The sequence below is a fragment of the Carassius carassius genome, chromosome 26 (assembly GCF_963082965.1).
Source record: "Carassius carassius chromosome 26, fCarCar2.1, whole genome shotgun sequence".
NCBI lineage: Eukaryota > Metazoa > Chordata > Actinopteri > Cypriniformes > Cyprinidae > Carassius > Carassius carassius.
The window spans coordinates 7,468,564-7,495,084 of NC_081780.1; the positions used below are offsets into that span (position 1 = coordinate 7,468,564).

The 26,521-nt window shown below is 36.3% G+C and overlaps 3 protein-coding genes and 1 non-coding gene across 4 annotated transcripts; all 4 read left to right on the forward strand.

Annotated features, from left to right (window-relative positions):
- Window positions 1-60: 60 nt before the first annotated feature.
- ankrd16 (ankyrin repeat domain 16) lies at window positions 61-2,580 on the forward strand. Its single transcript, XM_059511894.1, has 7 exons — window positions 61-528; window positions 1,277-1,497; window positions 1,585-1,627; window positions 1,703-1,811; window positions 1,895-2,056; window positions 2,147-2,225; window positions 2,335-2,580. Exons 1-7 carry the CDS (start codon window positions 194-196, stop codon window positions 2,478-2,480), a joined length of 1,095 nt encoding a protein of 364 aa, XP_059367877.1. The 5' UTR covers window positions 61-193; the 3' UTR covers window positions 2,481-2,580.
- On the forward strand, window positions 611-698 carry trnay-gua (transfer RNA tyrosine (anticodon GUA)). The gene is given in 2 exon segments: window positions 611-647; window positions 663-698. It is a non-coding gene; the product is annotated as a tRNA-Tyr (tRNA).
- A 586-nt stretch (window positions 2,581-3,166) lies between the features above and the next one.
- Window positions 3,167-16,290, forward strand: LOC132105672 (rab GDP dissociation inhibitor beta-like). Its single transcript, XM_059510961.1, has 11 exons — window positions 3,167-3,324; window positions 6,986-7,093; window positions 7,170-7,269; window positions 7,476-7,610; window positions 12,483-12,681; window positions 12,792-12,923; window positions 13,346-13,445; window positions 13,531-13,702; window positions 14,624-14,768; window positions 14,863-14,917; window positions 14,992-16,290. Exons 1-11 carry the CDS (start codon window positions 3,280-3,282, stop codon window positions 15,145-15,147), a joined length of 1,347 nt encoding a protein of 448 aa, XP_059366944.1. The 5' UTR covers window positions 3,167-3,279; the 3' UTR covers window positions 15,148-16,290.
- A 642-nt stretch (window positions 16,291-16,932) lies between these two features.
- On the forward strand, window positions 16,933-22,330 carry LOC132105673 (ankyrin repeat and SOCS box protein 13-like). The gene is made up of 7 exons (XM_059510962.1): window positions 16,933-17,140; window positions 17,564-17,751; window positions 17,847-18,003; window positions 18,919-19,053; window positions 19,193-19,384; window positions 20,879-21,134; window positions 21,493-22,330. The coding sequence occupies exons 1-6, from the start codon at window positions 17,098-17,100 to the stop codon at window positions 21,004-21,006; spliced, it is 843 nt and encodes a 280-aa protein (XP_059366945.1). The 5' UTR covers window positions 16,933-17,097; the 3' UTR covers window positions 21,007-21,134; window positions 21,493-22,330.
- The last annotated feature ends 4,191 nt before the right edge of the window (window positions 22,331-26,521 follow it).

The window sequence follows — 26,521 nt, forward strand, 5'->3', positions numbered from 1 at the left end:
ATATTTGCACAGATAAAAAGTGGAATTTATAGTGGGACTTTTATTTTGAAGTAAAGAGTGGTATCATCGACAAATAATGTCCGACCATTCAGTAACATTGGAGGTTTCGTTGATATTTCACTAGTAATGCATCGCTGTTGTGTGTATTTCTTTTTCTTTAAGCTGTCTACTTAAAAGGATTTAATTGAGCTAAATGGAGGAAGAAAGCACATTAAAGCCCTTAATCAAAGCAGTTCAACATGGAGAGCTGTGCACAGTCAGACAGCAACTTAATGAGCACGTCAACAAGCAGGCTGTCATCTATACTCATGTTGGGAAATCTGGAGATACTTTAATGCACTATGCTGCCAGACATGGACACATGGACATTTTGAGTTATTTAGTAGAGGAGCTCAACATGGACATTGAGGTTTATAACAATGACTACAAGAGAGCTCTGCATGAGGCTTCTTCCATGAGTCATTATGAGTGTGTGCGGTACCTCATTGACAGGGGAGCGAAAATAGACAGTTTGAAGAAAGCAGACTGGTAAAGTATGATTATTTTATAATAAAATAATTAGCATGCAATGGATGGAATATGTTATCAGGCAGCAGAATGCAGTTCAACGCCTTCGATAGCTCAGTTGGTAGAGCGGAGGACTGTAGCGGTTTAACACTGTAATCCTTAGGTCGCTGGTTCGAATCCGGCTCGAAGGAAATGTTTTTTTTATGGGTACAAATTAAAAAATGTGTTAAAAAAATTATAAATTGTAAAATTATAATGTGTGTACATAAATCCACACAGAACATGGTTGGGCAGATAATTATATTTTTGAGTGATCATTTTTATGTAGCTCTCAGTTTTATTTTATATATGCACTATTATTATATTTAGTTATATTTTAGTTAACTTTTATTTTATATTTAAATGTTTCATTTTAGTTTTAGTAATTCCTTTGTACTTTTTCGTTATTTTAATTATTTGTAATTATTTTTATTTGTAATAAAATATTTCTTTTTAGCTTGCATTTATTTTTATTTTAGTTTGTTTTTGGTATTTTAGTACTTCTTCAAACTTATTTCATTTAGTAACAGGCCAGCATTTCTGAATTTTATTCCGAATTTTTAAGTTTAAGTTTTTCATCTAATATTTATATTTTATTTTATTTCAGGTTTACTTCAGTTAGCAAAAATTATACTGAATTGTTTTATTTTTAGTTAATAATACCAACAATGCCATTTGTTCTCGAGCAGCTTTGCTGCATTTTAACAAAAATGACTTCTATCCTCTTCAGGACCCCTCTGATGATGGCCTGTACCCGTCGAAACCTTAATGTCATTTTGGAGCTGCTGAATCACGGTGCTGACCCAGTGCTGCAGAACAAGGATGGATGGAACTCATTCCACATTGCATGCAGAGAAGGAGATCCAGCCATCATACACCACCTCCTACTGGCCAAACCCGAGGTCTGGAAGACAAAGAGCAAGACTGGCAGAACGCCCCTCCACACTGCTGGTATAGAAGCAAATTATTATTATTTTTTTTTTAATTCCAAAAATTTCCCAGATTTGATTTTATGTATCTGCCTTTTTTTCACCCAAGCTATGCATGGCTGTGAGGATGCAGTGAAGATTTTGCTTCAAAGGTAACTTTTTTTTGAGTTTGTGTGTATAACACAGTACCTTCTTATTTTGCTCACAAGGTTTGCATGTTAATTCAGTTGTAGCTATGAGCCAGATGGGAAGGACAGTTGTGGAGTCACACCATTTATGGATGCCATAAGGAATGGACACATAGCTATTGCTAAACTGCTTCTTGAGAATCACCAGGTAAGCTCATATTTGCATTATAATTCACTTACAATGTTTTTTCTAACACTAGAAATAAGCATGTCCATGTTTATTTGGTTTAGGCATCTCCCTCCGCTGTAGATATTCTCGGTGCACAGCCCCTACACCAGGCCTCTGTAACTGCTCAGGAAGAAGCACTTTCTTTCCTTGTGCATAATCTTGGTATTGATATAAACTCAAGAGCCACAAAACTGGAGCTGACTGCATTACACTATGCTGCAAAGGTTCCATCTATTGCATTAAACATGAAGTAAAGTTTAGATAAACACACTTCTTCTTTTAATCTGGCTTTGATCTCAATGCTCATTTTTCAGGAAGGTCACACAAGCACAATAAAATCACTGCTTGCTCTGGGCGCTGATCTACATGCAAGAGACACAAAAGAAAGATCAGGTAGGATTAAGCTTTACAGTGTATTTCACTGAATGCTACCTTAGTGAGATGCCATAATTGGGATCTTTTTATTAGAACACAATGTGAAAATATTTTTTATGGTTTGCAGCTCTACATATGGGATGCATCGGGCAGCATGTGGACGCCGTTAGGATGCTGCTGCAATTGGGACTCACAGATACCGAAGACAATACTGGCAATACAGCAAGACAGTATGCTAAAAAACCTCAGATTAAAGAAGTGTTTGAGTCTTGAAATGTAATATCTGTGTCAAATGAATAAAACATTGCTTTGAATGAACATTAGGCAAAAGTGGAGGCACAAAGTAACTAAATAAATGCTTTTATGAAAGTCATGTGGTATAACTATGAATTTGTGTCTTTTCATATGAAAAGCGTGACATGAAACCCTGAACATGAACTTGGCATCGCAGCTGTTTTGGTAATAGTTTGTACACATTTGTGGCCATTGTGGTAATTTGTACACTTATCAGTGTTTTTGAATTACTGGTCGATCTGTTTAATCGGAACGACACTGGGTGGGGATGACGTTAAACACAAAAAAAGACAGTGGGTGAATGATTTATTTCATAACGCAAAGATGCTAAACTTGTCGCCACCTACTGGAGTAACGATATAACCTTTAGAAAGAGTCACTTTAGTATTTTCTTTTAGTTTTCATCAGGGGTAAACCGTTACATACCATAACATCCAAATAAACTGATAGATAATTTATAAACTGAGCCATATGTGTATTATGTCTTAGCTTTATTGTTGAACGTATTTAACGATTCGAGTCACTTGGATTAATCAAAATCCCACCCACTTTATGCAGGTTGTGTTCTGTTTGGTGATCAGGGGCGAGGTATTCACTCACTGTGATTGACAACAGAGTCCTCCAATAGAACGCGCAGACACATACGCCCCGCCCACTTCAGTCACACCCACCGGGGGGGGGGGTGACGTGACAGCGCACTTCTTTCATTTCCAGCTTTGCAAGATCTCCATTTTCTTCGGGCCGACGCGTTGGAAAAGGGGATTAAAGACGAGGAAAAATGAATGAAGAATACGACGTTATCGTGTTGGGAACCGGGCTGACGGTATCTGAATATTATCTAATCCAAATACGCTCGCGTACATGATGTACAAATCTTAAGAAAAACCACAGCCAGAGGCTGTTTCGATCTTGCTAGGCGGTGCTGTTACTGTACCGCTGACATTAGGAGGCTAATTACTAACATGCTAAATTTAGCATCATGCTAATCAGCAGCCACTCGAACTCTATTGAATATGCTAATTAGCAACAATGCTAGTGTTAGCCTCAGGCAAATCGGCATTCATTGTATCTGTACAGTTGTGCTAATCTGTCTCTATGCTAACTTTAGCATCAGTTATAGTTATTGGCGCTCAGAGCTGCGGCTAACGCTGCTTCACAGGCCTCAGTTACAAATTTGACGGTGTTTTGTGACTACGCAAACCCTATTCATATTGCAATGCCGTATTTTTTATTATTATGTTAATAACGCTCCAAGAATCCCTTTGTGTTTTATTATTTTAGTGTGATATTTTTGATAGCTCGCTTGCAATGCGGCATTCATATTTTGACAGTGCCAGCTACACAGCTTGCGTTCTGTGTCTAGGTTGTTAATGTTCTCTAAGGTGATTGTTAGATGTTTTTAATTATTATTAAAATCATAAAATTGTTAGCATGCATATTTTTATCTGCTTTTTAAAACGTAGTTTATAATGTTTCCAGAGGCTTCCTCGATGTTGAGGTGTTATTTTTCTTTTAACAAGAGGTTGACTTTATAGTTGTATTAAGGGTGGAGCATTGTTTCATATAGATTTATTTAAAATTAAATGACACAATGAACCAATTTTGAGAACTTAATGCGTCAACATAGGTCAGTAAACAACCACACCCTCAAGTGAAACAGAAATCCTTCATTACATATTCCATTGCAATGCTTTATATTCCTGTTTATTCAGTCAGGAAGTTGTTTTATGCTTATAATACAGATCAAATGTCATAAACCACATCTGCCTGGCTTTTACCTGACTGCAACTGTACTTTTCTTTTTAGTCAAAGTAATTTGTTTGTTGGGAAAGTCCCTGAAAATGTTGCTTGCTTGCTTTCTGAACAGGATCAAGTGCACAATTTTGTTTATTTCTCATTTTAAAATAAGAAAATTCGCACCCAATTTTTTATAAACCAGCATGAGTAGTCTCATAAACCATGCCAGATACAAGTGTGCATTAAAACAAATGTTGCATTTTATTGATGGTGGATATCAATTATAAATATTTTATTGCTTTTACTAAAGGCTTGGGTTAGTGTAAAACTGTTAAAGAAACCTATACAAAGTGGTTCCTCTAAAACAGGAAGTATGGGATGGGAACAGAGAACGTTTTTGTGCAGAGGTGAATTAGGCTATCAGTAGAGAACCAGAAATGCATCAGTCTGCTTTGTAGAGGAACTGAGACTGACGTCTTCTCTTTAGTTCTGCAAATCAGACAAGAATGGCAAGCTGAGGGTGTCATGCAAGTGAAAAATGAGCAACAGTGTTCCTGTCTCGGCTGTTTTATGAGGAATCCCTCATAGTTTTTGAGGGCATGGTCTCTCAGAGCATAGTAAGGTTCTGGCATTACATGGCTTATTTAATAATCCCTTTAGCCTGAGCAGGACAGTGTAGCGTATGGAAGTTAGGAGCGATGATGCTTAAACTCCTCTGAGTTTTAAGAAAAAAGGTTACAAGGCTCTTGCTAATTGTAAAACATGTAATGATAGGAATTGTTATACTGGCTTGTTGTTCTTTTATAGTAAAACTTCTTTATCTTTACGGTTTCTCTTTTTTTTTGGCAGCTATGCCTTTTCGTATTGTGTAGACGCCTCTTTCTCCACATAATGTGATGAATCATCTACAAAGGGTTGATGGGAAAAGGCGACAGCAAAAGAAATATCAAATAGTGGATGATTGAGCTTTCACTTGCAGAAGAGAGGGAGAAGTGTTTTTCTGGAGCGTGATGATTTCTGTCGCCGAGTCATCTGAAGCCAGAACGCTGGATCCCAGCAGGTGTTTAACGCCATGAAAGAGGGAGACAAATGTCAGGAGCATTTCTTAGGGCCTTTCATGTGACCTGCAGCCTGATTCTTTAGTAAGGAGAAGCAGGGGGTGATCAGCCGTGTGGATCTGCTGTACAGTGTACAGCGAATGTTAACGTTTAACCCTTATTGCTGCTAAAAAAGATCTTTGGATTTAATACGTAGTCATTTTGTTGCTAGATTTTTCCTTGAGTTATAAATGAACTCATCCTTTGAGCTGAGAGCAGTTGGGTCATGGACATTTGAGCTGAGGACATTGATTAGGCTGTGTGGGCATGACAAATTGGCTTTTGATGTGTAAAACAGCATTTTTGTTTTTATCCAAGACCAAAAATTCTGGTAACCACCATCTTGGCGTGAGCTGATCTGCTGATGTCTGAATTAAGTTGTTTGTATAGTCATGAGGGGTCGTTTGGGTGTACTTTTTCCACAAAACAGTTTGTGAATTAATAATTGCAGAAACATTTTCTGCTTGTACTAATACAGTGCCATCTATTCAGCAGCTTTGATCAGCTGAGATTTAGGTCTTATGTTGATATCCCATCCTGACCTGTTCTAGCTTAGCAGTGTGATGCAAAGCAGGCATTGTCTTGTTTAGATATTTTCTTACATATTTATAATGCTAAGGACTCCACTCGCATGGGTTTTGTTACTCTTGTACCTCGTCTTAAAATTTGCAGTCAAATGATTTTGATTTGGGCTCGTAATAAAGAAAACGATGTCGTTGTTTGCCGGAAAAAGAGTTATTGTTTTTAATCGCTTTGAGAGTACAGATCATTGTGAACTGTGTCATTCGATTGCATCTATTGTGTGTAAAGTCCACTCCGTCACGTGATTTGTAGGTTCACTGTTTCTAATTATTTATTATGGCCTGTGAGTGGACAGTGTTTCAGCATTTTCTTTAAAAGTCCATGCTCATCTTTTTTTTTTTTTTTTTAGCTTTTTTTTTTATACAAAGCTGTCTGTCTTAAGCGTTGTAAAAATGTTATAATAGTGTTGTTAACAAAACCAATAAAAGTTTTTGTTAATTGACATAAACTGAAGCTAAAATAAATGATAAATATCACAGAATAAGTAAAATTGCTAAAACAGAAATAAAAATAAGCAAAATATGAAAATGCGTTACAAAATATAAAAATAAAAGATAATAATATAATACTAAATAACACTAGCTATAGCCCTTAAATGGGCTGATTGTTTAGTTCATGTCTGCACTTCTGTATGGTTCATAAAGGTGGAACTAGGCTAAGTTGTTTTTGCTACAATGATAGACAGTTTATGATGAGTAAAGCTGTCTGTTTTAGTTGTGGCATTCTTTTAAAGCATACAGGACGTTCCTCTGCTGGACCCCTTTGACCTACTCCACAATGCCATTGAAAAGAAGTCAAAAATGTGCTAGGGCTTGTTTTAAAGGCATGTCTACATAATGTCAGTATGCTTGGATTGGATCTTTAAAACAAATAATGCAAACTTTGTTAAAGTCAAGGACAGCAATGTATAATTTTATTTACTACAGAGATGCAACTTGCCTCAAAACCACTAAATAACCGGCATTCAATATATTACACAAACCATGTCTGCATTTTGAATGGCCTGGAGTCATCATGGTCAAGCCTGAGATATGTTGTACTGAATCTGCACTGATGTGTTTCCTCTAGGAATGCATCCTGTCTGGGATCATGTCAGTGAAGGGGAAGAAGGTTCTGCACATGGACAGGAACTCATACTATGGAGGGGATAGTGCCTCCATCACCCCTCTAGAGGATGTAAGTCACTGTTTGACACCACAGCTTTACTCTAAAACTCCACAGACACTAACATTGTCTCTTGGTTTGCTCACAGTTGTACAAGCGTTTCAGCCTTCCTGGCAGCCCTCCTGAGTCCATGGGAAAGGGCCGCGACTGGAATGTGGACCTCATTCCCAAGTTTCTAATGGCCAACGGTAGGAAGCAGCAACATCAAACTTTACATTTGCATTTCAGTCGTCACTTGGAATCTGTAATCTCAGCCAAATACGCAGCACGTTCTGGATCACTGTGCGCCAGGCGCTGCTGGATCCCTCAGTCACACTTATCCTGTTGCTTAGCAATTTTCTGTCATGCCTCAAGAATACGATGGATGATGATTGTGTCCTTTTCACATTCATAGGTCAGCTGGTCCGTATGCTGCTGATCACACAGGTGACGCGTTACCTGGACTTCAAAGTGATCGAGGGCAGCTTCGTCTACAAAAAGGGCAGCATCTACAAAGTGCCCTCCACTGAGACTGAAGCTCTGGCATCCAGTAAGTGACTTTTTTTAGGATTCAGATAACCTAAAGATCAAGCACAAGGTCTTGCAAATGCAGCAGAGATTTTTCTTCTGACATTAATTTTTTCTGTTGTCCTGGCAAAAGGTTCGGATTGAAACTGGCGATTTCAAGCCAGCTTTTGCCATTTTGTACGCATTGTTCATCAGATGGTCAGTGGACAGGCTGTGGGCGGCCCATGGACCTGCCATCTGAGGCAGAGTCTATAGCCAAATTGACTGGAGTGTTTTATTGTCTGAATCAGGGTTGTTGATGATATACTATTGAATAAGCAGGGGTGTGATTCTTCCGGAAAAATCCGGAAATCCAGCTTTTCCGAACTGAAAATGATGCTCTCGTAAATCATGCAAAAAAAAATTGCGGGGTTTTGGGGGGGGGGGGGGGGTGGGTTGGTTATTGGTAAACATAATGACCGCTCACCGCTGTCAACGTTTTTTGTTTTTTCTGATTCGTCGTCATGTCACTCCGCAAGTAGTCCAATAATTGGTCACGATTGAAGTTCAAAGTGTACGCGCACCGTTATGAATGCGCACACACCCAACCATCTACTCACGTGATCAGCTTCAGTTGACTGATGAAGACAGTGAACACCGATGATTCATGTAAGCAAATCCAATATATTGTCTTCCATTTTTATATGCAGGTCTAGTAAAATTTAACCAATCTATTGATCAGTTTTGTCATGCTTCCATAACATTAATGTTAAACGATTCTGGGCTAACTTAGCAAAGTAACGTCATGTTGGTTATTGCTTACTTCTAGCTAGAAAGTTTAGCAGCTTCTACAAGACTCGAAATTGCCAACATTTTTGTCGCATATGCTCCTGAAATTTAATCTGTGCGACCTAAAAATATATTTGGGAGTAACGTTATATGCGCGGAGCATATGAACATATCTGTCCACTAATGACACGTCCGATTTGCGAACTAATGACTCCTTTGAACCGATTCACTTTAATGAATGCTTAAATCTGATCTGGGTCGAGTTTCCCGCTCTGAAGAGCGCTCTCAACGTGCAAGGTTATAAACGCTCGCCGCAATTCCACGCGCTTTTCCCAAAAACTTTACTTGAAATGAACGCGTTCTACGTGCTACTAAAAAATCGCTGTTCATTCGCGAAATTCATGCTGAAATATAACCTATGGAATCGTATTCTGAACGTTCAACCTAATAATCTTCATCTGTTGTGGATTAGCAATCATAGAAGTCTATAATAAAGCACTGGCAAAATGGCTGAACAAAAACACAAGAAAAGAAACCTTTCAAAAATATAGAGGGAAATAAAGATGTTATTTTTAATAGATGTAAAGGACACCATAGAAATGAGGAAAAGAAATGCCCAATAAATGGCTAGTTTTCGTGCACGCCAGCAGCAAATCATTGACAGATTTTTTGGAATTCATCCCTATTTTGCCCAGTCTTTGAAGCATATGTACCACATTACTCCATTTATGATTTGTTTTTTTGTTCAATCATTTAATTTAGATGTGTATTAAGTTTTTTCTTCCCTTTTTAATTAATTTAGAAATTCATTTAAACAAAAAACAAGTACAATATTTTTTTTTTATTATTATTATATAAATTATGTACACACTGTAGGTGTGTGTGGTTGGGGGGGGGGGTAGGTTGGGGCTGTCGCCGCAACATGGTAAGTGCACCGTAAAGTTTCCTGCTTTTTTGTCCTTTGCCAATCACACCATTGATAAGTGATGTTAGTTTAAATAAAGCTGATGTTACATGAAATATAAATATTAGATCATTTTTTTTAGATGAAGTTGCAGCACTTTAACAGGGTTCGTACAGTCATGAAAAACACACACTATGCACACTTGTTTAAAAGTGTAATAAGAAGTGTAAAATCAAAAGATAACTAGTTAACAGTTAATGCACTCTGCATTAACATAAACTAACAATGAACAACTGTATTCTCTTTAACATTAAGATGAATAAATACTGTAATGTATTGTTCATTGTTCGTTCATGTTAGTTAATACATTAATATTAATGGAACCTTACTGTAATGTTACCTTAATATTAAATATCAATATTATTTTTATTCACATCAATGATACAGAATCAGATGTAAGTTGTTGAATTTATTTATTTTTGGACTTGCATTAATTATCCAAGTACTTATAGTCCTACAAAGCTATTATTAACAGAGCATAGCATAGCGTCATGGAGAGGTAGCATCATTTTACCAACGTTGCCCAGTACAGCTGTATACCATGTTACAGCACAGTAGTGAACCTGCAAACAGGAGCAAGTCTATACCATATACATTTTCTGTCAGCACGTTATTTGAGTGGACTTGGCTTTTCTGGTGAGCATGAGCGGTAGTTGAGCGGAACACACAGGGTTGTGCCGATAGATGATAGTATCATGTATCGACGATAGTCAGACATATCCACATAAGCACATTTCTCTGTCGATAATCAAGACGATGTTAGGCTCATTTTCCTATTAATGTATTAGATTAGAATAATAATAACTATTATTTTTATTTTTATTAGGCGGTTTATTATAATTCGGCTATTTCACTTCAGCACCACATTTCACATACACACACACACACACACACACACACACACTGCTCACAGGGGGATTAGAGCCTGTAGTCGCTGAAGTTGTTCGATTTGACTCGGATAACTCATTAAATCCATAAAATGAAAGAGATAGAAAACAAGGAGTTGGTGTCCCACACATTTAATGGCTGCTACACAGCAACACGTTCTTCTCAAACATGAGAGATTAACTCTTTCTTGTCATTACAAAGTACCGTATTTTTCGGACTATAAGTCGCACCTGAGTATAAGTCGCATCAGTCCAAAAATACGTCATGATGAGGGGAAAAAACGTATATAAGTTGCACTGGACTATAAGTCGCATTTATTTAGAACCAAGAACCAAGAGAAAACCTTACCGTCTACAGCCGCAAGAGGGTGCTCTATGCTGCTCAGTGTAGACTACAGGAGCACGGAGCAGCATAGAGCGCCCTCTCTCGGCTGTAGACTGTAATGTTTTCTCTTGGTTAATTTCTCTAAGTTCATTTCTCTTGGATCATGTCAAATTAATTTTGATAAGTCGCACCTGACTATAAGTCGCAGGACCAGCCAAACTATGAAGAAAAGTGTGACTTATAGTCCGGAAAATACGGTAAAGACAAAATAAGGCGGCAAAGCGAACTTACCATCCATAGTGATTCTCACGTAGTCCTTCTCTTAAAGACCAATTACTTAATTTATAACGCACATTATGTGGTGATGACGTAGAAAGACTGCGTGAGAACCACTATGGATAAGTTCGCTTGCCGCTTTATTATTTTTATGCACTCTATATGCATAATATATATGCACTTATGCACAATACCTAGTTTTTGGCTGTTACAAAGTCTCCATCCACAAACAGACGTACATCGTCTACAGATATAAAGTATTTCATTGCACTTTAAAAAAGTAATCTGAATGGTCTATATATGTGCAATATTTTAAACGAGCCTAAACGGAGTTTAATGCCACAGTTATGTTAGAATGCATCTCATTCTTGTTTCTGTGGCGGTGCATCGATCTCGTCATGAGACACGCGGTCCAGAGCGCTGTATGACTGATGCAGTAGTTCCGTTCAAATTTACTCCAAATATATGAACTTACCTGTTTTAAATACTTTATATTTAACATGTTCGTTTATGTCCAATATTCGTGTCAAACTGTTGAACTTTAAATGAAATCTACTATTGATTTTCACCGTTGACATTTAGTCTGATAACTTCTGTGCGCAGATGTGGCAAATTTGTCACAGGATGCGTGTTATAACAGTTCCGTCTGACTATATATGAACTAGCTGTTGTAAATGCAGTGTTTTTATATTTACTGTTAGTTTATCAGTATGTTTGGAAGTTGAAATTTTTCCAATTATTAAAAATTTAAATTTTTTCAATTATTGGTGATTCCATAGGCTCTCTCTCGCTCGCCTGCGCGGTTTAAAACACCAAATAGTTATGCTATAATAAGAACAAAGAGTCTTTCTCTTGCTCCACCCATACACGATAATATCATGTATCTTCGATCTCACGGGCTGACGATATGACGATTTGACAAATGACCATATCGCCCAACACTAATAGGGCAGAATATTAAGCGTATGGTCAAACCACGCAGTGACAAGAGTGATGAGTGATGCTTGTATGTCACGCCATATATATTATTATTATCATTATTATTATTATTATTAAACGTAGCCTATCTTTTTTGCTCGCATTTTCAGATGCCAAAAATTCGGTGCATCCCTACTTAAATCCCCTCCTTGTTTACAAATCTGAAGTCTATACATCCGGTTTAAACGAAAGGGCTTTCCTGATAACTTTCTGCAATGCCGTCAACTTTATTTTACTAACTTACTGCATGCTGAAGGTAACCCAGCTGACCTCTCCTGAAAAAAAAACTCCAACACCAACATCTAGTGGATTGTCAAGAAATAAATGTTATTATTCTACCAAATGGTATACTAAAAGATTTATACTTGGCGTCCGTGCATCGATACAGTATTGCAGCAGAAAATATTGCGATACTATACTGTATCGATTTTTATTTTTTTTTCACCTCTACTAGTTATGAGTAGAAGAGGAATTACAGTGTAATGATGATTACGGATGTCTCGCCCTTCTTCCAAAATGATTAATTTTGCATCATTAAACGGTTCAGTACATCCCCTTTTTCTTTTTTTTTGCAGACTAAGAGATGCTGGCATGTTTTTTTTTTTTCCTGAAATACATCCCACCCACAAAAGTGCATGTTGTCATAGCTGATGGGGTAACAATATAATATTTTAACATGTAACAATTATCCTTTAGGCCTCATGGGACTTTTCGAGAAAAGACGATTCAGGAAGTTTCTCGTGTTTGTTGCCAACTTTGATGAAAATGACCCTAAGACCTTGGAGGGAGTGGACCCAAAAAAGACCACCATGCGAGAAGTGTACAAAAAGTTCGACCTCGGGCAGGATGTTATTGACTTCACCGGCCACGCTCTCGCACTCTACCGCACAGATGAGTGAGTCAAAACCTGAGTCTACTTTTTGGAGAAAGGTCACCTAAAACACTGACGTCGCAGGCTTGTTTGCTCTATGAAGGTAAACCTGTTTGTGTTGTCTATCCGTCCAGCTACCTGGATCAGCCCTGCATGGAGTCGATAAACAGGATTAAGTTGTACAGCGAGTCTTTGGCGAGGTATGGAAAGAGTCCATATCTGTACCCTCTCTATGGCCTAGGAGAGCTGCCCCAAGGCTTCGCCAGGTGAGTTTCCCCAACCATTCCTCTGCTACTAACATTCGAATAATTTTCCAACCTGTCTGTGTAGTATACATGTGCCAGTATTCAGATATTGTTTGAAAGTGTTTTGATTCTTTATTGTTCATTCACACTTTACATTAGGGCTTCATTAGTTAATTCATTATTTAAAATAAACTAACAATGAAAAATTGTTCTGAACATTCATTCATCTTAGGTATTCCAATATTTGAAAACATGTTGATAAAATCGAAAGTTGCAACTGTGTTATTTAATGAGCTAACATGAACTAAGACTTGAAAAAATAATAAAAGCATTTTCAATTAATTGCAACAGGACAATTTGATACTGGCATATCCCTAGTGTGTAGTGTGCTTAGATTGCAGTACTCTGTAAATACACTAGCAGTTTATTTTTGTCTCTCACAGATTAAGTGCCATTTATGGAGGAACCTACATGCTGAACAAGCCCATTGAGGAGATTATTATAGAGAACGGCAAAGTGGTGGGCGTCAAATCTGAGGGAGAGGTGAGTTTCTGTTGCAAGCTGTGTGAAATCTGATTTGTCCTTAAAATGTGCTGTGATTTTAATGCTGTTTATTCTTCACGGTCAGATCGCTCGCTGCAAGCAGCTGATTTGCGACCCCAGCTATGTCATGGACCGAGTCAACAAGGTGGGTCAGGTGATCCGGGTCATCTGCATCATGAGCCACCCCATCAAGAACACCAGCGACGCCAACTCCTGCCAGATCATCATCCCGCAGAACCAGGTCAACAGGAAGCATGGTTAGTTTGACAGGAAACCACAGCGCTTGCATGTTCGATGGGCTCTTACCTTACTTTAATCTCATATTATTTTAAACTTGGTGTATTTTAGGGTTGAGAGTAACAAAGTGTAATTACAGGATTTTTGATACCACATTTATTTCCAAAATAAGCTTTTTTAGAAGTTATATTTATAAAGAATTTAAATATGAATAGAAAGTAATGGCATGTAGCTTTCCAATATTTTAATTAAAAATTCAAATTTGTCCAAGTAATTTATTTTTTACATTCATAAAAGGACTAATACACTTATCTGAGATATTGTCATGGATCAGTTTCTTGCCACTTGTTTACATTTTATATAATTGACAAATACATATTTAATAATATTATTATTATTATAATTATACATACGGTATACACTGCCATTCAACAGTTTGAGGTCATTTGAGCTTTAGGAAATGAATATTTTTATTTAGCAAGGAAACAATAAATTGGTTTAAAAGTAACAGTAAATACATTTACAAAAGATGTTACAAATGATTTCGGTTATGTTCTTTTTAAGAAAAGAATCCTAAAAAAAAAAAAAAAAAAAGAATTTCCACAAAAATCTTAATATTTCATTACTGATAGTTAGAAATGTTTCTTGATCACCAAATTTACATTTTAATAATGATTTTTGAAGAATCGTACTGGACTGGAGTAATGGCTGCTTAAAATTCATCTGTCATCGCAGGAATAAATTACCTTTTAAAATTAATTCAAATAGAAATGCTGTTTTAAATGGTAATAATATTTCATAATATTCCTGTTTTTACTCTATAGTTTTGATAAATAAATGTAGCCTTGGTGAGCATTTAATTTTTCAAAAGCATTAAAAATATTACCGACCCCAAACTTTTAAAAGGTACATTGTACATTCAAATCATCTCTTCCTTTTAGATATCTATGTGTGCATGATCTCTTACGCACACAATGTGGCAGCCCAGGGTAAATACATAGCCATAGTCAGCACCACTGTGGAGACCAATGACCCTGAGAAAGAGATCAAACCAGCCCTGGACCTTTTGGAACCGGTTGAGCAGAAGTACGTTCATGTGCACTCGCTGATATCTACAACTTTGACATGCATGCAGTCAGAAAAATAAGATAATTTTGTGCAATATGTGTCCTTCCTGCAGATTTGTGAGCATCAGTGATCAGTTTGCACCAACCGATGTGGGATCTGACAGCCAGGTAAGTGTTTACATTGTGCTCACTTGATATACATGAGTGACTATAGTATTAAGCTTGTTTTTATCTGCACCTAGATCTTTGTCTCTCGTTCTTATGATGCCACGACCCACTTTGAGACAACCTGCGATGATATCAAAGACATCTACAAGCGAATGACGGGCACAGAGTTTGACTTTGCCGAAATGGAACGCAAGAAGAACGACATCTTTGGAGACTGTGCTGATCAGTAAACTAGCTCCAGCTGATCTTGAATATCAGATATTCAGACGATCATAATCTTAACATTTAAAAAAAGAAAAAGGAAAAAAAATGGCAACCAAACTGGGCGAGCTGGCTATCCAAGCTTATGTTTTGCCCTTAATGGAATTTCTTGTTAACCGTTATACAAATTTAGCATTTTTTTGTGGGGGTGGCGGGGGGAGAAGGTTCTGCCAGTCTGCTTTTTATAATCAGGAAACGAGATCCATTTTGCACTGGTTGTTTATTAACGCCCTTTAATCGGTTTCCATCATGTGATCTTTAATCTCAACCTGCTTAGACAAGGGATGTGAAAAGTCCAAAGATGCCAAATAAGATGTATTCAAGTGATATGAAGAAATGCATATTTTTTAAAATGCACTGGTGTTGGCTGTCAAGGGGAGGGGGATCGGGTTTAGCGAAATTGCTAAATTATCTGTTTTGAGTTTGGCCAGGTTTAACAGCACACGTTTTTATTTTTAAAAGAATCTATCTACTTCTAAAATAACTTCCAGGGATTATTCATTAATTCTATTTTCCTACAAATTACAACTGGTGCTTAAACTAGTATCCTGAATGTTTAGTTTGCAATATTTCTCCAGTTTCCTTGCGTTTACAGATCGAAGGGAAGTATCAAGCACACACAGTGTAGATAATCTTTTATGTAATCCGTGTCCAACCACACAGTATTCGTTTTGCAATATGCTCATGTGATTTGACATAACTGACCCCCTATTAGCTGTACATTGTGCTACTTGTCGGAAGGGCCAGGGTTTCTTTCAGCTTTGCCGTGCATCTCTTTTCTGATGGGTTATGCGTTGTTCTAAGGCTACAACATGGAGGTTAACACACATCAGTGGGAAAAGCTGCTTAACTGTAAGTCTGGAATCTGCTTGTCTAGTGTGTGTGTTAGGGAGCTCTCCTTCGCCTCAGAGCAGAGAGAGGAGCAGGCAGGGTCTCCTCAAGGGCTCTGATGTGTTAGCAAGGACCAAAATGTCTATGGCAGTATTGACATGACCGGGGCCCTGTGCAAAATGTCACCAATGTTTTAAAAAAGAAAACAAAAACAAACGCTGAACGGATGGGGGCTTAAATGATTTCTGTACTGCGAAGTAAAAATGTTAACTTGTGGAAAACTGACTTTGTGTTTTTATTTATGAACTACTTCGTTTCACTAACAATTATTTATAATTGTTAAATATGAATGATAATCCATGTTTTATAAACAAGAATATTTTTGTATCATGTTTTTTTTTTATTCAAAAACAAAGCGGTTAAATTTAATTTTGTACAGTGATTAAATCTATTTCACAAGTACTTCGTTAATATAAAAGTTATGTTTTGACGTTCGAAAAGTTTATTAAACAACTGATTCCAGTTCATTTTATTCCGCGCTAAGGATGAACTACATCTCCCAGAATCCTATGCGTATTTGCCGTATTCCATCCGTAGTGTCGCAAATAAATCGCACAGGCGGCTTTTCTGAACAAGTTTACTTTATCAGCACGTTGATCGCATGCTAATATCAAGTAGATATAATAAATGATGGAACTTACCGCTGCCAGATCAGCGTTTATGGTGACAGCGGTGAGTATTTGTCACAAGCATAAAGAAGCATCAGTTAATATCGTGTTTGTGGATAATTTAACACCTAGTCATGATGCCTGCATCCAAGCCCATTCGAAGTGTTGAAATACTGCTGGAGGCTGGAGCTCAGGTGGGTCACGTTCACGGCACAATGCTCGATGTACTTATTTAGCAGAAGCATTCGAAGTTAACTACAACTCCCAGCGTTAACGGCAACACGTCACAACTAGAACCGACACAGAACAGACCACGTGATTCATACACTGTTTTTCTAAACGCATCAGAATTTTTTCTTTAGTTATTTAGTTAGCGACAGTGTTTTGTTTAATTTTCTCTACCATTTTACTAAAGCGGAGATGGAAGTGGAAACGGCACGACCTTATTTTTTCGGTGACATCGGTAAGTCAAAGCGTATTTGCCGCTATGTCCGTTCTGCAGCAGCGTGCCGCCCTGTTTTGATAATCATATTTCACACCATAGTGCTCTTAATGCCATGCAACTGTAGTCAACGACTAATAAACATGTCTAATATAGCCTTAAAGACAGCCTATGTCGCAAAGCCAACCATGATAATATATAAACTATACAAATAATAAACATTAACCCATCAATAGCTCACGTATATTATTTGATTCTATTACATGATTTATGACAGTCTATTTTTTTTTAACTCGAAGGCTTATATGACCAATATGTTATGCCTAATAATTCATTGTTATCGCATATGCTAAAATTATTACCACAACACATCATCCATTAATAAACCAGTGGAAATGATCTGTTGCGACTGACTCTTGTGGTTTTGTTTTTTCTGAGTATCAGGTTTCTGGTCAGAGAGGACAGAGGTTCATAAGGCTGCGTGTCAGGGACAGGTGTCAGAGCTGCAGAGTTTGATCCAGAGGGGAGCTTCGGTGAATATTGTGGCTGTGGACTCCATCACTCCGCTCCACGAGGCAGCTGCGTGTGGACAGACACAGTGTGTGAGACTGCTGCTGGACGCTGGGGCTCAGGTGCCAGACACACACACACTGTTTGTGAAAAGGTCCCAGACACAAGTGTATTCTGAGTCTTGCATTGGGCTTTGAAATGGGGTTTTGTGTTGCAGGTTGATGCCAGGAACGTGGATGGCAGCACTCCACTGTGTGAAGCGTGCTCTATCGGGAACTTTGAGTGTGTGAGGCTTCTTTTGGAGTATGGAGCAAAAGTCAACCCCATGCTGACCTCTCGTACCACCTCTCCTCTACACGAGGCCTGCATGGGAGGTGGGCTGCTTTGAAGTAAACTGTAGAAGTGTATTTTATTTTATTGTTTTATTTCAATTTAATGTTATTTTATTTATTGATTTAAAATTTATAGTTATCTAATTATTAGAAGAAGTTTTGTTGTTTTTATTTTATTTTTAAACAACTTTATATATAAAAAAAAAAAAAAAAAAAAAAAAAAAATATATATATATATATATATATATATATATATATATACATATATATACAATGCTAAAAAAAACATTTAGAGAAAGAATTTAGGAGTTTTTGGATGATTTCTTTATTTTTACATTTTATTTTATTTACATTTTTATTTAAAAATATAATCAGAATTAGTATTATCAAAAATGATTTTATTTTATAGATTTGTTTATTTTTTTTTTATTACAGAATATGTAAGGTAATTTTATAAATTCATAGAGTATTAATTATTTTCATGATTTTTTTATGTTTACAATTTATTTAAAATATAAAATTAACTTTATCAAATTAAAAATAATTATAATGTGTTTTATTGACATTTTATAATTTCTGTAGTATTACAGAAGCTGGCTAACATGTAGGTAAAAGGTAACTTTATAATTTGAGGATTCCTTTTTTATAATTATTTTATATTCACATTTTGTTTAATTGTTTTTATTGTAAGAACAATAATTATTTTCACTATTATGAATATTTTATTTGGTTTTGTTGTCTTTCGTTTATGTAGTATTACAGAATCTGTAAGGTATTTTTTATAAATGCTTAAAGTATGCATTATTTTGATGATTATTTTATTGTTTTAAAATATAATTGTCAACCCTGTCAATCTGTATGAATTTTATACATTAATACAGTAAGAATTATTTTGATAAACTGAACTTTCTGAGTGGACTTGTCTGTCATCTAATATGAGAATATTCTGTTATGTAGGTAATGCAGATTGTGTGAGGCTAGTGATTGCTAAAGGAGCCAGTCTGGAGGCGTATGACCTGTACTACGGTACTCCTCTACATGTGGCATGTGTCAAGCGACATCTGGAGTGTGTCAAAGTGCTACTGAATGCAGGTAAAACCAGATTCAATGAACCATGAGATTGTAAAGAACTCTGTCAGCCATGCAAACGCTGAAGAATGTGCCTCTAAAGAAGGTAGTTTAGATCTGAAATCACCAAAGTAAAGCTTTAATCATGAATCATTGTGTGCAGGTGTGCAAGTAAATGTCGCTAGGCTACACGAGACGCCCTTACATCATGCTGCCAAGTCCAACAATGTGGATATGATTGAGCTGCTGGTGGAGTTCGGGGCCAACATTTACGCCCGAGACAAATATGACAGAAAGCCAGTCGACTACACAAGGCCAGATACGTCCTCAGCACAATATCTTCAGCTTTATGAGAGTGAGTGCAAAACAAAACTGCCTTGTAAGGAAATGAAATTACATGATTTACCGTAATCTGTGCTCTGAAATGGTTTACATTCATTAAAGGATATGTTCTATTCTTTACATTCATTACTTAATAGGTTAGACAGACTGAATGTACAATATTTCAAATTTTAAAATGTAATTTAAATCTGAAACCATTTTAAAATGTTAAAAAATATTCGTTGTGTTATAGAAATAAAATATCTTACATTTTAATATTCTGCACTGTTTTGGTCTCCTGTCAAATAAAATAAAATAAAGTTAATATAATTTTTGATGGAAAAAAAGATTTAGTAATAAAAGATTTCACATTTTGAAAAGTATCGATTTTAATGTTAAAAAAAAAAAAAAAGTTTAATATTTTGCACTGTTTTGGTCTCTTGTCAAAAATAAATAAAATAATATAATTTCTAATTAAGAAAGTAAAAAATAGTCAGTAAAGTTTTAAAATTGTTAGAATTAAATATTTTATATTTTTATAATGTTTTTAAGTCATTTAAAAGCAAAACAGTGTTTTTATTAAAAAATCAAAAGATCTCATCAAAAAAAAAAAAAAAAAAACTAGTCAAAAAGTTAATGTAATTTTTTTCTTAATGAAAAAGACAATATAGAAAGTGTCCAGCAGATGGTGCCCATGGCTTAATGTACAAGCTGTTGTAACCTACCTTTTATGTGTTATATTGTTTTGAATGAGGAAGAATCAGTTCAAAGTTCAGTTTAGATTTAAGAATCAGGTTTAAATGTTCTTTAAAAAAAAAAATATATATATATATATATATATATATATCATGTTAATGTTAAGTGTTCTGGTTGTAGTGATGCTGCCGCTGTGGTTGTATTTTACAATGGCTGCAGGAGTGATTCACAGCCAGGTCTGCTGCCTAGGTGCTGCTCAGGATGTTTTGGGTGTGATGTTATAAACAACTACATGAAGTTTATGATGATGAGATTAAAATTTAGATTCTGGCGTAGGTCTGGAATCCATCATTAGTCTCATTCCACAGGCACATTCGCGACCCAGTTGAGTCCAAACACAACACAGCAGTGCCTCACTTCAGAATGTAAACCAGATTAACGCGAAACCGTGGCCTAGGAGCATACAAATATTTTCCTGAAAATGACATTCAGAGGCTAAAATTAATAATACGAGAATGCAAACATTTTGATTTTGTGTATTGAGTGATATGACAAGAGGTTGTGATCTTGAGCGCTGATATTTTACATTATAAAGCGTCAAGGTTTTATCTCCTGCAATTTTCACTTGTATTTGTTTTTATTTGGTTTCTATGGAAGGCGAACTCAATTGTATCAAATGGAGGGTGGCCATACAAAATTGTTACCACAGTTGTCATCATTGCCTCATTTACATGTTCTTTCTCCTTCTGTAGCTAAATGCAATCTGAAGGAATAGTGTTGCATTGAAATGTTATTGAAGTGTTTAATACTGCATTATACTGTGTTTTCGCAGGTAACCCTCTTTCTCTGCAGCAGCTGAGCCGTATCGCCCTGAGGACGCTGTTGGGCGTCCGAGCTGTGGATGTGGTGGTCAAACTGGATATTCCCAACCGTATTATCAGTTACCTCTTATACCAATGAACTCTTTCTTTAGAAGTTCACAGATACCATGGAAATAATTTTTACCTCAGATGCAAAACAAACATATGAAGCACTGAAATATCTCCAAAAATAAATATTAGTTATATTGGCAATTTAATGCATTAAAGGTGCTCTAAGTGATGTCACACATTTTTTAGGCCAAAACATATTTTGTCACATCCAGCAAACATCTCCTCACTATCCGCTAGCTGCTTGTCCCCTGAACACACTGTAAAAAAACGGGGTCTCTCTAGACACCACAGGCTCCACAAACAACAAGAAAAACAAACTGGGCTCACCCGCACCACGAAACATAACAAACTGTTCCAGCCAATAACCGACAAGAAAGATTTGGGGGTGGGGTTTGGGGGGTTCGTGCACGGATGAGGAGGAGGGAGGGTCTAGCTAGCCTCCTTTTTGTTTGACAACAATTTGAACGTCAACAAGAAGTTACGACTCCCGGCATCACTTAGAGCACCTTTAAAGGTGAACTATGTAAAAGTTAAGTTTAAAGTTTGCTTGTAAATGAAAATTCTGTCTCAGTTTCATGACTTTATCCCAATGGGGTCCAAAATAACCTTTAGTCCCTACTGAATGAAGAAAAAGTGCTGAGATATTTTTAAAAATACCTTCATAGGGAGTAAATGGCAGACTGTCCTTTTAAGTAATAAGCACAACAGATTACATAAATAGGAAGCACTTCTTAATAGCACTTCTCAGCAGAACAGTCTATATTTTGTTGTAAAATATGTTGTCTTAATGTGTCTGAGGTGAATTTAGGACTGATGGAAACCATTATATGTACACTAAATATTGCCGCAAAAAAGAGCAGGAGATAGAGACCCAAAAGAGAGGAAATACTTAATCTGGCAGCTGTCTACATTCAGGAACTCCTCTGACCACTAAATGAAGTCCAGGGAAACTTTTAGTCGCTCAGACAACGGACACTATGCACAACACACAGCATTGCTGGAAACGAGCATGTTAACATCCTCATGCTCTCATTAGAGATTCATTATAGGAGATCACAGCAGCTACAACAAAGTCTTATTGATAAAACACCGGCATTCGTATTATGACATCAAGCACTTTGAGTTATACCACCGTTTCGCCACATTCATTGTCCGTGTTCCGCTATAGTGACGCCACAGTGACACTGACAGAAACCAGTTTACAGCTGTGTTTTATTGTAGTGCTGTTGTTTTAGTACACCGGTTGTAATATTTTACAATTCAGGTGAAGGATTTAATATAGTATATATGTCTGTTTCCTCAAACTTTTTTTCTGAATTGTTGAAAAGATATTAAGATTGCATGAATTTAACTGCTGTTAATGTAACTATTTCAGTTCATCAGAATATTCTGCAGGAAAATGCATCAGGCTGGACTTGATTTGATGCATTACGATTTGATTGGGTCATGAAATGTTGGGCTTTAATTTTTTATGTCTTTTATTTAATATAATGTATCCTCAATTTGGACGCCTTGTCAAAAATAAAAGTCTTTTCAGATGCAAACAAAATAATATTTTCATGAAAGATAATGATAGCAGTTGTAAACTTGAATTGCATGCGCTTATGAATTGCATATGCAGATAAATTACAGCATGCACACTACTGTTAGGGGTTGGTAATGTTTTGTTTCTGAAAGGAATTATTACTTTTATTCAGCAAGGATGCATTAAATTGATAACAATTGTATATATTTATAACAATTATAATTATAAAAAAAAAATTAATGTGTGTGTGTGTGTGTATATACATATGTATGTATGTTTGTTTATATATTGATAAAGACAAAGGTTTCTTGAGAAGCAAATCAGCATATTAAAATGGTTTTAATTTTAATTTTAAACTGTAAAAATAAATAAATGCAGCACTTGTTCAATAATATAAAAAAGTTACCAACCCCAAACCTCTGACAGTAGTGGATGTATGTAAAGAAAAAGGCAAGGTTTTAACCCTATACAGAAGCTTCAGTTTATCATTAGAAAACTTTTATTTTAAGCCAAATGATTTGTTCCAGTGATTTGTTTCATTCATTTCTAATCTGCCTGTTCAACTGTTCCTTCCCTCAATTAATCGAAAGGGTGTCAGGATTAGTTTTTTGAATGTGACCCGCAGTTTTCCTAGTTCTCTTTATCCATCTGATCCTTTCACATCCCGAGTTCCTCCTCCGGCCTCTTCTTATAAAGTACAGAATGTTCTATAAATAGCAGCCAGACCAGAAATAGAGTGAAGTCCAAGTGCTTGTGTTCTCACTGAACTGAAGAACTGGAGAAATCCTCTTCCTGTGCACATATCCCGAGCCCATGAGCACTGGATCTGACCTGAAGCTGAGCAGCAGGGAGGGCAGGAGCGTTGTTATTAGAGCGCTAACACTCTTCTGATATCAAGCTTACAGAGACACGACAGCTGCTATTGAAAGAATGCTGCTCTTTTTCTTCTTATCCGACTCTCATCTTCAAAAACAGCCTTTAAATGATTGTTGTTTTATCTTCACCAGTCTCAATTGTTTAAAGCAGATTGTGGAATTCATGGATGCTCTGTAGAGAACATGCCAGTGATTTTTGGCTTTTTGGTTGGTTATTCCAAGGCATGAATACTTTTCACACAAGCTTACAGTATTTGGTGCTATAAGGTTTGCTGTTATACTGTTTAGAAATATCTTATGTTTGTTTAAGGTAATTAAGTTATTGTGAAGTAAATATTTACTGGAAGATTCTGTCTGTTGTCCTCCATCAGGGTATTCCATGGTAAAGCCATAAAACAATTAGCATTCTTCCTCAATGAGAAAACAACTGAATTGACATGCATATTGTTTGAATCCTATTTTAATATGACTCTCACTGTGATTTTGGTCATTTACGGTGTATACAAGTGATACGCCTATCCAGTGAACTATATATCGATTTTCCTATTTTATTTTATTCCTGTAAATTTTTTTCATAAGCATTCCCACTTATTTCAATGACAGTTGCACAACTGTTTTATAAATTGTTAAACTATAGTGACTCACCAAATGACCAATATTATTTTATTCACAAGCAATTTCATTAATCCAATTTCATGGCTGGTTTTATGGATTGTATATCAACAGTTCAGATTTTAAAATGAACAATATATTGACATCTAAAGCTGCTAATTAACTTGTATTTTCTTTCTTTTTTCTTTTATCCCCCAAGCCCATTCCTCAGTGCCATGTGCCTTCATTGTCACAAGGGGGCTCTGCAGATTTTGTTTAAAGTTATTCTTTTTTTTGTTTGTAGACAGTCTTGCTTCTTTGTGACCCAAAGAGGGCCTCTTTGTGATTAAACACACCTGATCACATTCTGATCAAATTCTTGTCCCACTGACCTATGATTGAGCATCACATAGTAGAAAAGGAGACTTCAATTTTACAGAAGCTTGTGGCCCAAAACAGTACAGTAGACTTTCACCAAATGGGGTTTACATCTCCATCTGCTCCTCATAATCATTCTTTCTTCTGCTTGTTGCTTTTGTGCTACTGCATGTTGCCACTCAGCCTTTTCATGCAAGAAAAATAGCACACCTGATTACACAACCGAACGGCTTTTGTGCTGGAACAAAGGTCTGCCTTCAAAAAAAATGGCTTTAGAAGACTGTAAAAGATGTGCTTGCACAAAAAGATTATGACCCAAGGTTGGAGGAAAAGCAGAGGAAGCAGATTCTGGTTCTGAGATGGTCCGCTTCTTGTCTTTAAAGGCTCTCAAGCACAAATCACCTCAGATCCACTCAGGAATTCCAACTCGATGAGAAACAGATGTTGTGTGTATGAAGCGCAGCCATGAAAGCCAAGCTCAGCTCAAAAACTGCACGCTCCACTCACACACACACACTAAAGACTCAGTTAAGACCAAGTTCTAGTTGTGATAAACCATATTGTACCCAAGAAATGTTTACATGACCTAGTTTTGTTACTTATTATTCTATCACTCTATTTTATTATAGGGAATCTTTCATAAAACTAGTTGCAGATTCAAACTTTGTGCTTTGTTTTGGAGGTTACTGCAATTTTTTGTGCCATAGATGGGAGTAAATTACATGGCAAGCTAATTTGTATAATGACGAAAGGCTACAGGACAGAAAAGGTTGCCTGAATCTTGGCTGCTTGTCATTTAGCAAAAAGTGACTTAAAGGTCAGTAATTGCAGACACAGCCCCCTGGAGCAATGCTGAGTAAAGTCCTATCTAAAATCAAACTGGTCTGTTCATCTGTTTTTATGTACTGTCTCTGTGGAACAGTCTAGAGCTGAAACAACAGACGAGACTCAATCAAAAAGGTTTTGTAAATGTCTAGTCAGAAAAAAATGTGTTTCTGTGCAGCTGAGAGCAGAAGCAGTGTCGGACAGACTACACACACTACACTTCACCCGTCTTTGTTTCTCCTTCTCCCTGAAATGATAATACCATCTGTGTGATTTTTTTTCTTCTAAAGGGACTCCCTCTATTGGATATTGAAGGACACACCACATACTGACCTCAGCAACTTTCCATTTTAGCCCCTCTCCGTCAATACGTGATTTTGATTGTCTGAATACACTCCAGTTTTTCCAAATGTAATTTCTATTCTCTGAATATATATCTATCTTTAAGTATTTGGAATATTTTTAGAAATTATTTAAAATTTATTAATTTGCTTATTTAAATGTTTATTTCAATGGCAGTTATGTGGCTTTTATGGATTGTATGTCAGTGATTCACATTTTTAAAGGGACAATATATTGACTTCTGCATCCACTTACTATTTATTATTTTTTTTTATTATTATTATTATTTTTTTAAGCATTCCCTTTCTTTTTAATGGCAGTTGCGTGGCTGGTTTTATGGATTGTATGTCTGATATTCACATTTTTAAATGAACAATATAACTACTTTTTATTATTTTATTTCATTTCATTTTATTTCAATGGCGGTTGCGTGACTGGTTTTATGAATTCCCAGTGATTCACATCCAAAAATGAAAAATATATTCACTTCTACACCCCAAAATAAATCTCAGTATCATTGCTTTAAATCATTTTTTACCAATTAACAACCCTATATAATACCTATAATCTTTTTTTTTTGTTGCGATGACGTTTTGACATAATACATATTGTTGGTTATGATGTGGTTATGATGTCTTTTGAAGAAAAACCCTTTGGCTCCAGAACGTAAAGCTGATTTAGCACTTCCTCGTGTTTTCACGGGTCACAGCACATATCACACTGAGAACAAAGGCCTCACATAGACACATGCGCATGATTTCTGTTTTGATCTTCCCCTGAAAATGAATTAAACTGGTTAAAATCATTCGAGGCAACCAATCACCTGACTGCACATCCTAAATTAAATTTATTTATTATTTGCCATAGTGTACTATTCATTCTTTGTGTGTTACAGCCCCCTTGTTTATGTGTTGATGTCCTTTGTCTGTGCTCTTATTTACACTGTGGCTCAAATCTCAGTCTATCATTTTTGTATCAACCCTCAATTACATGCTTGCTTTGTAGTC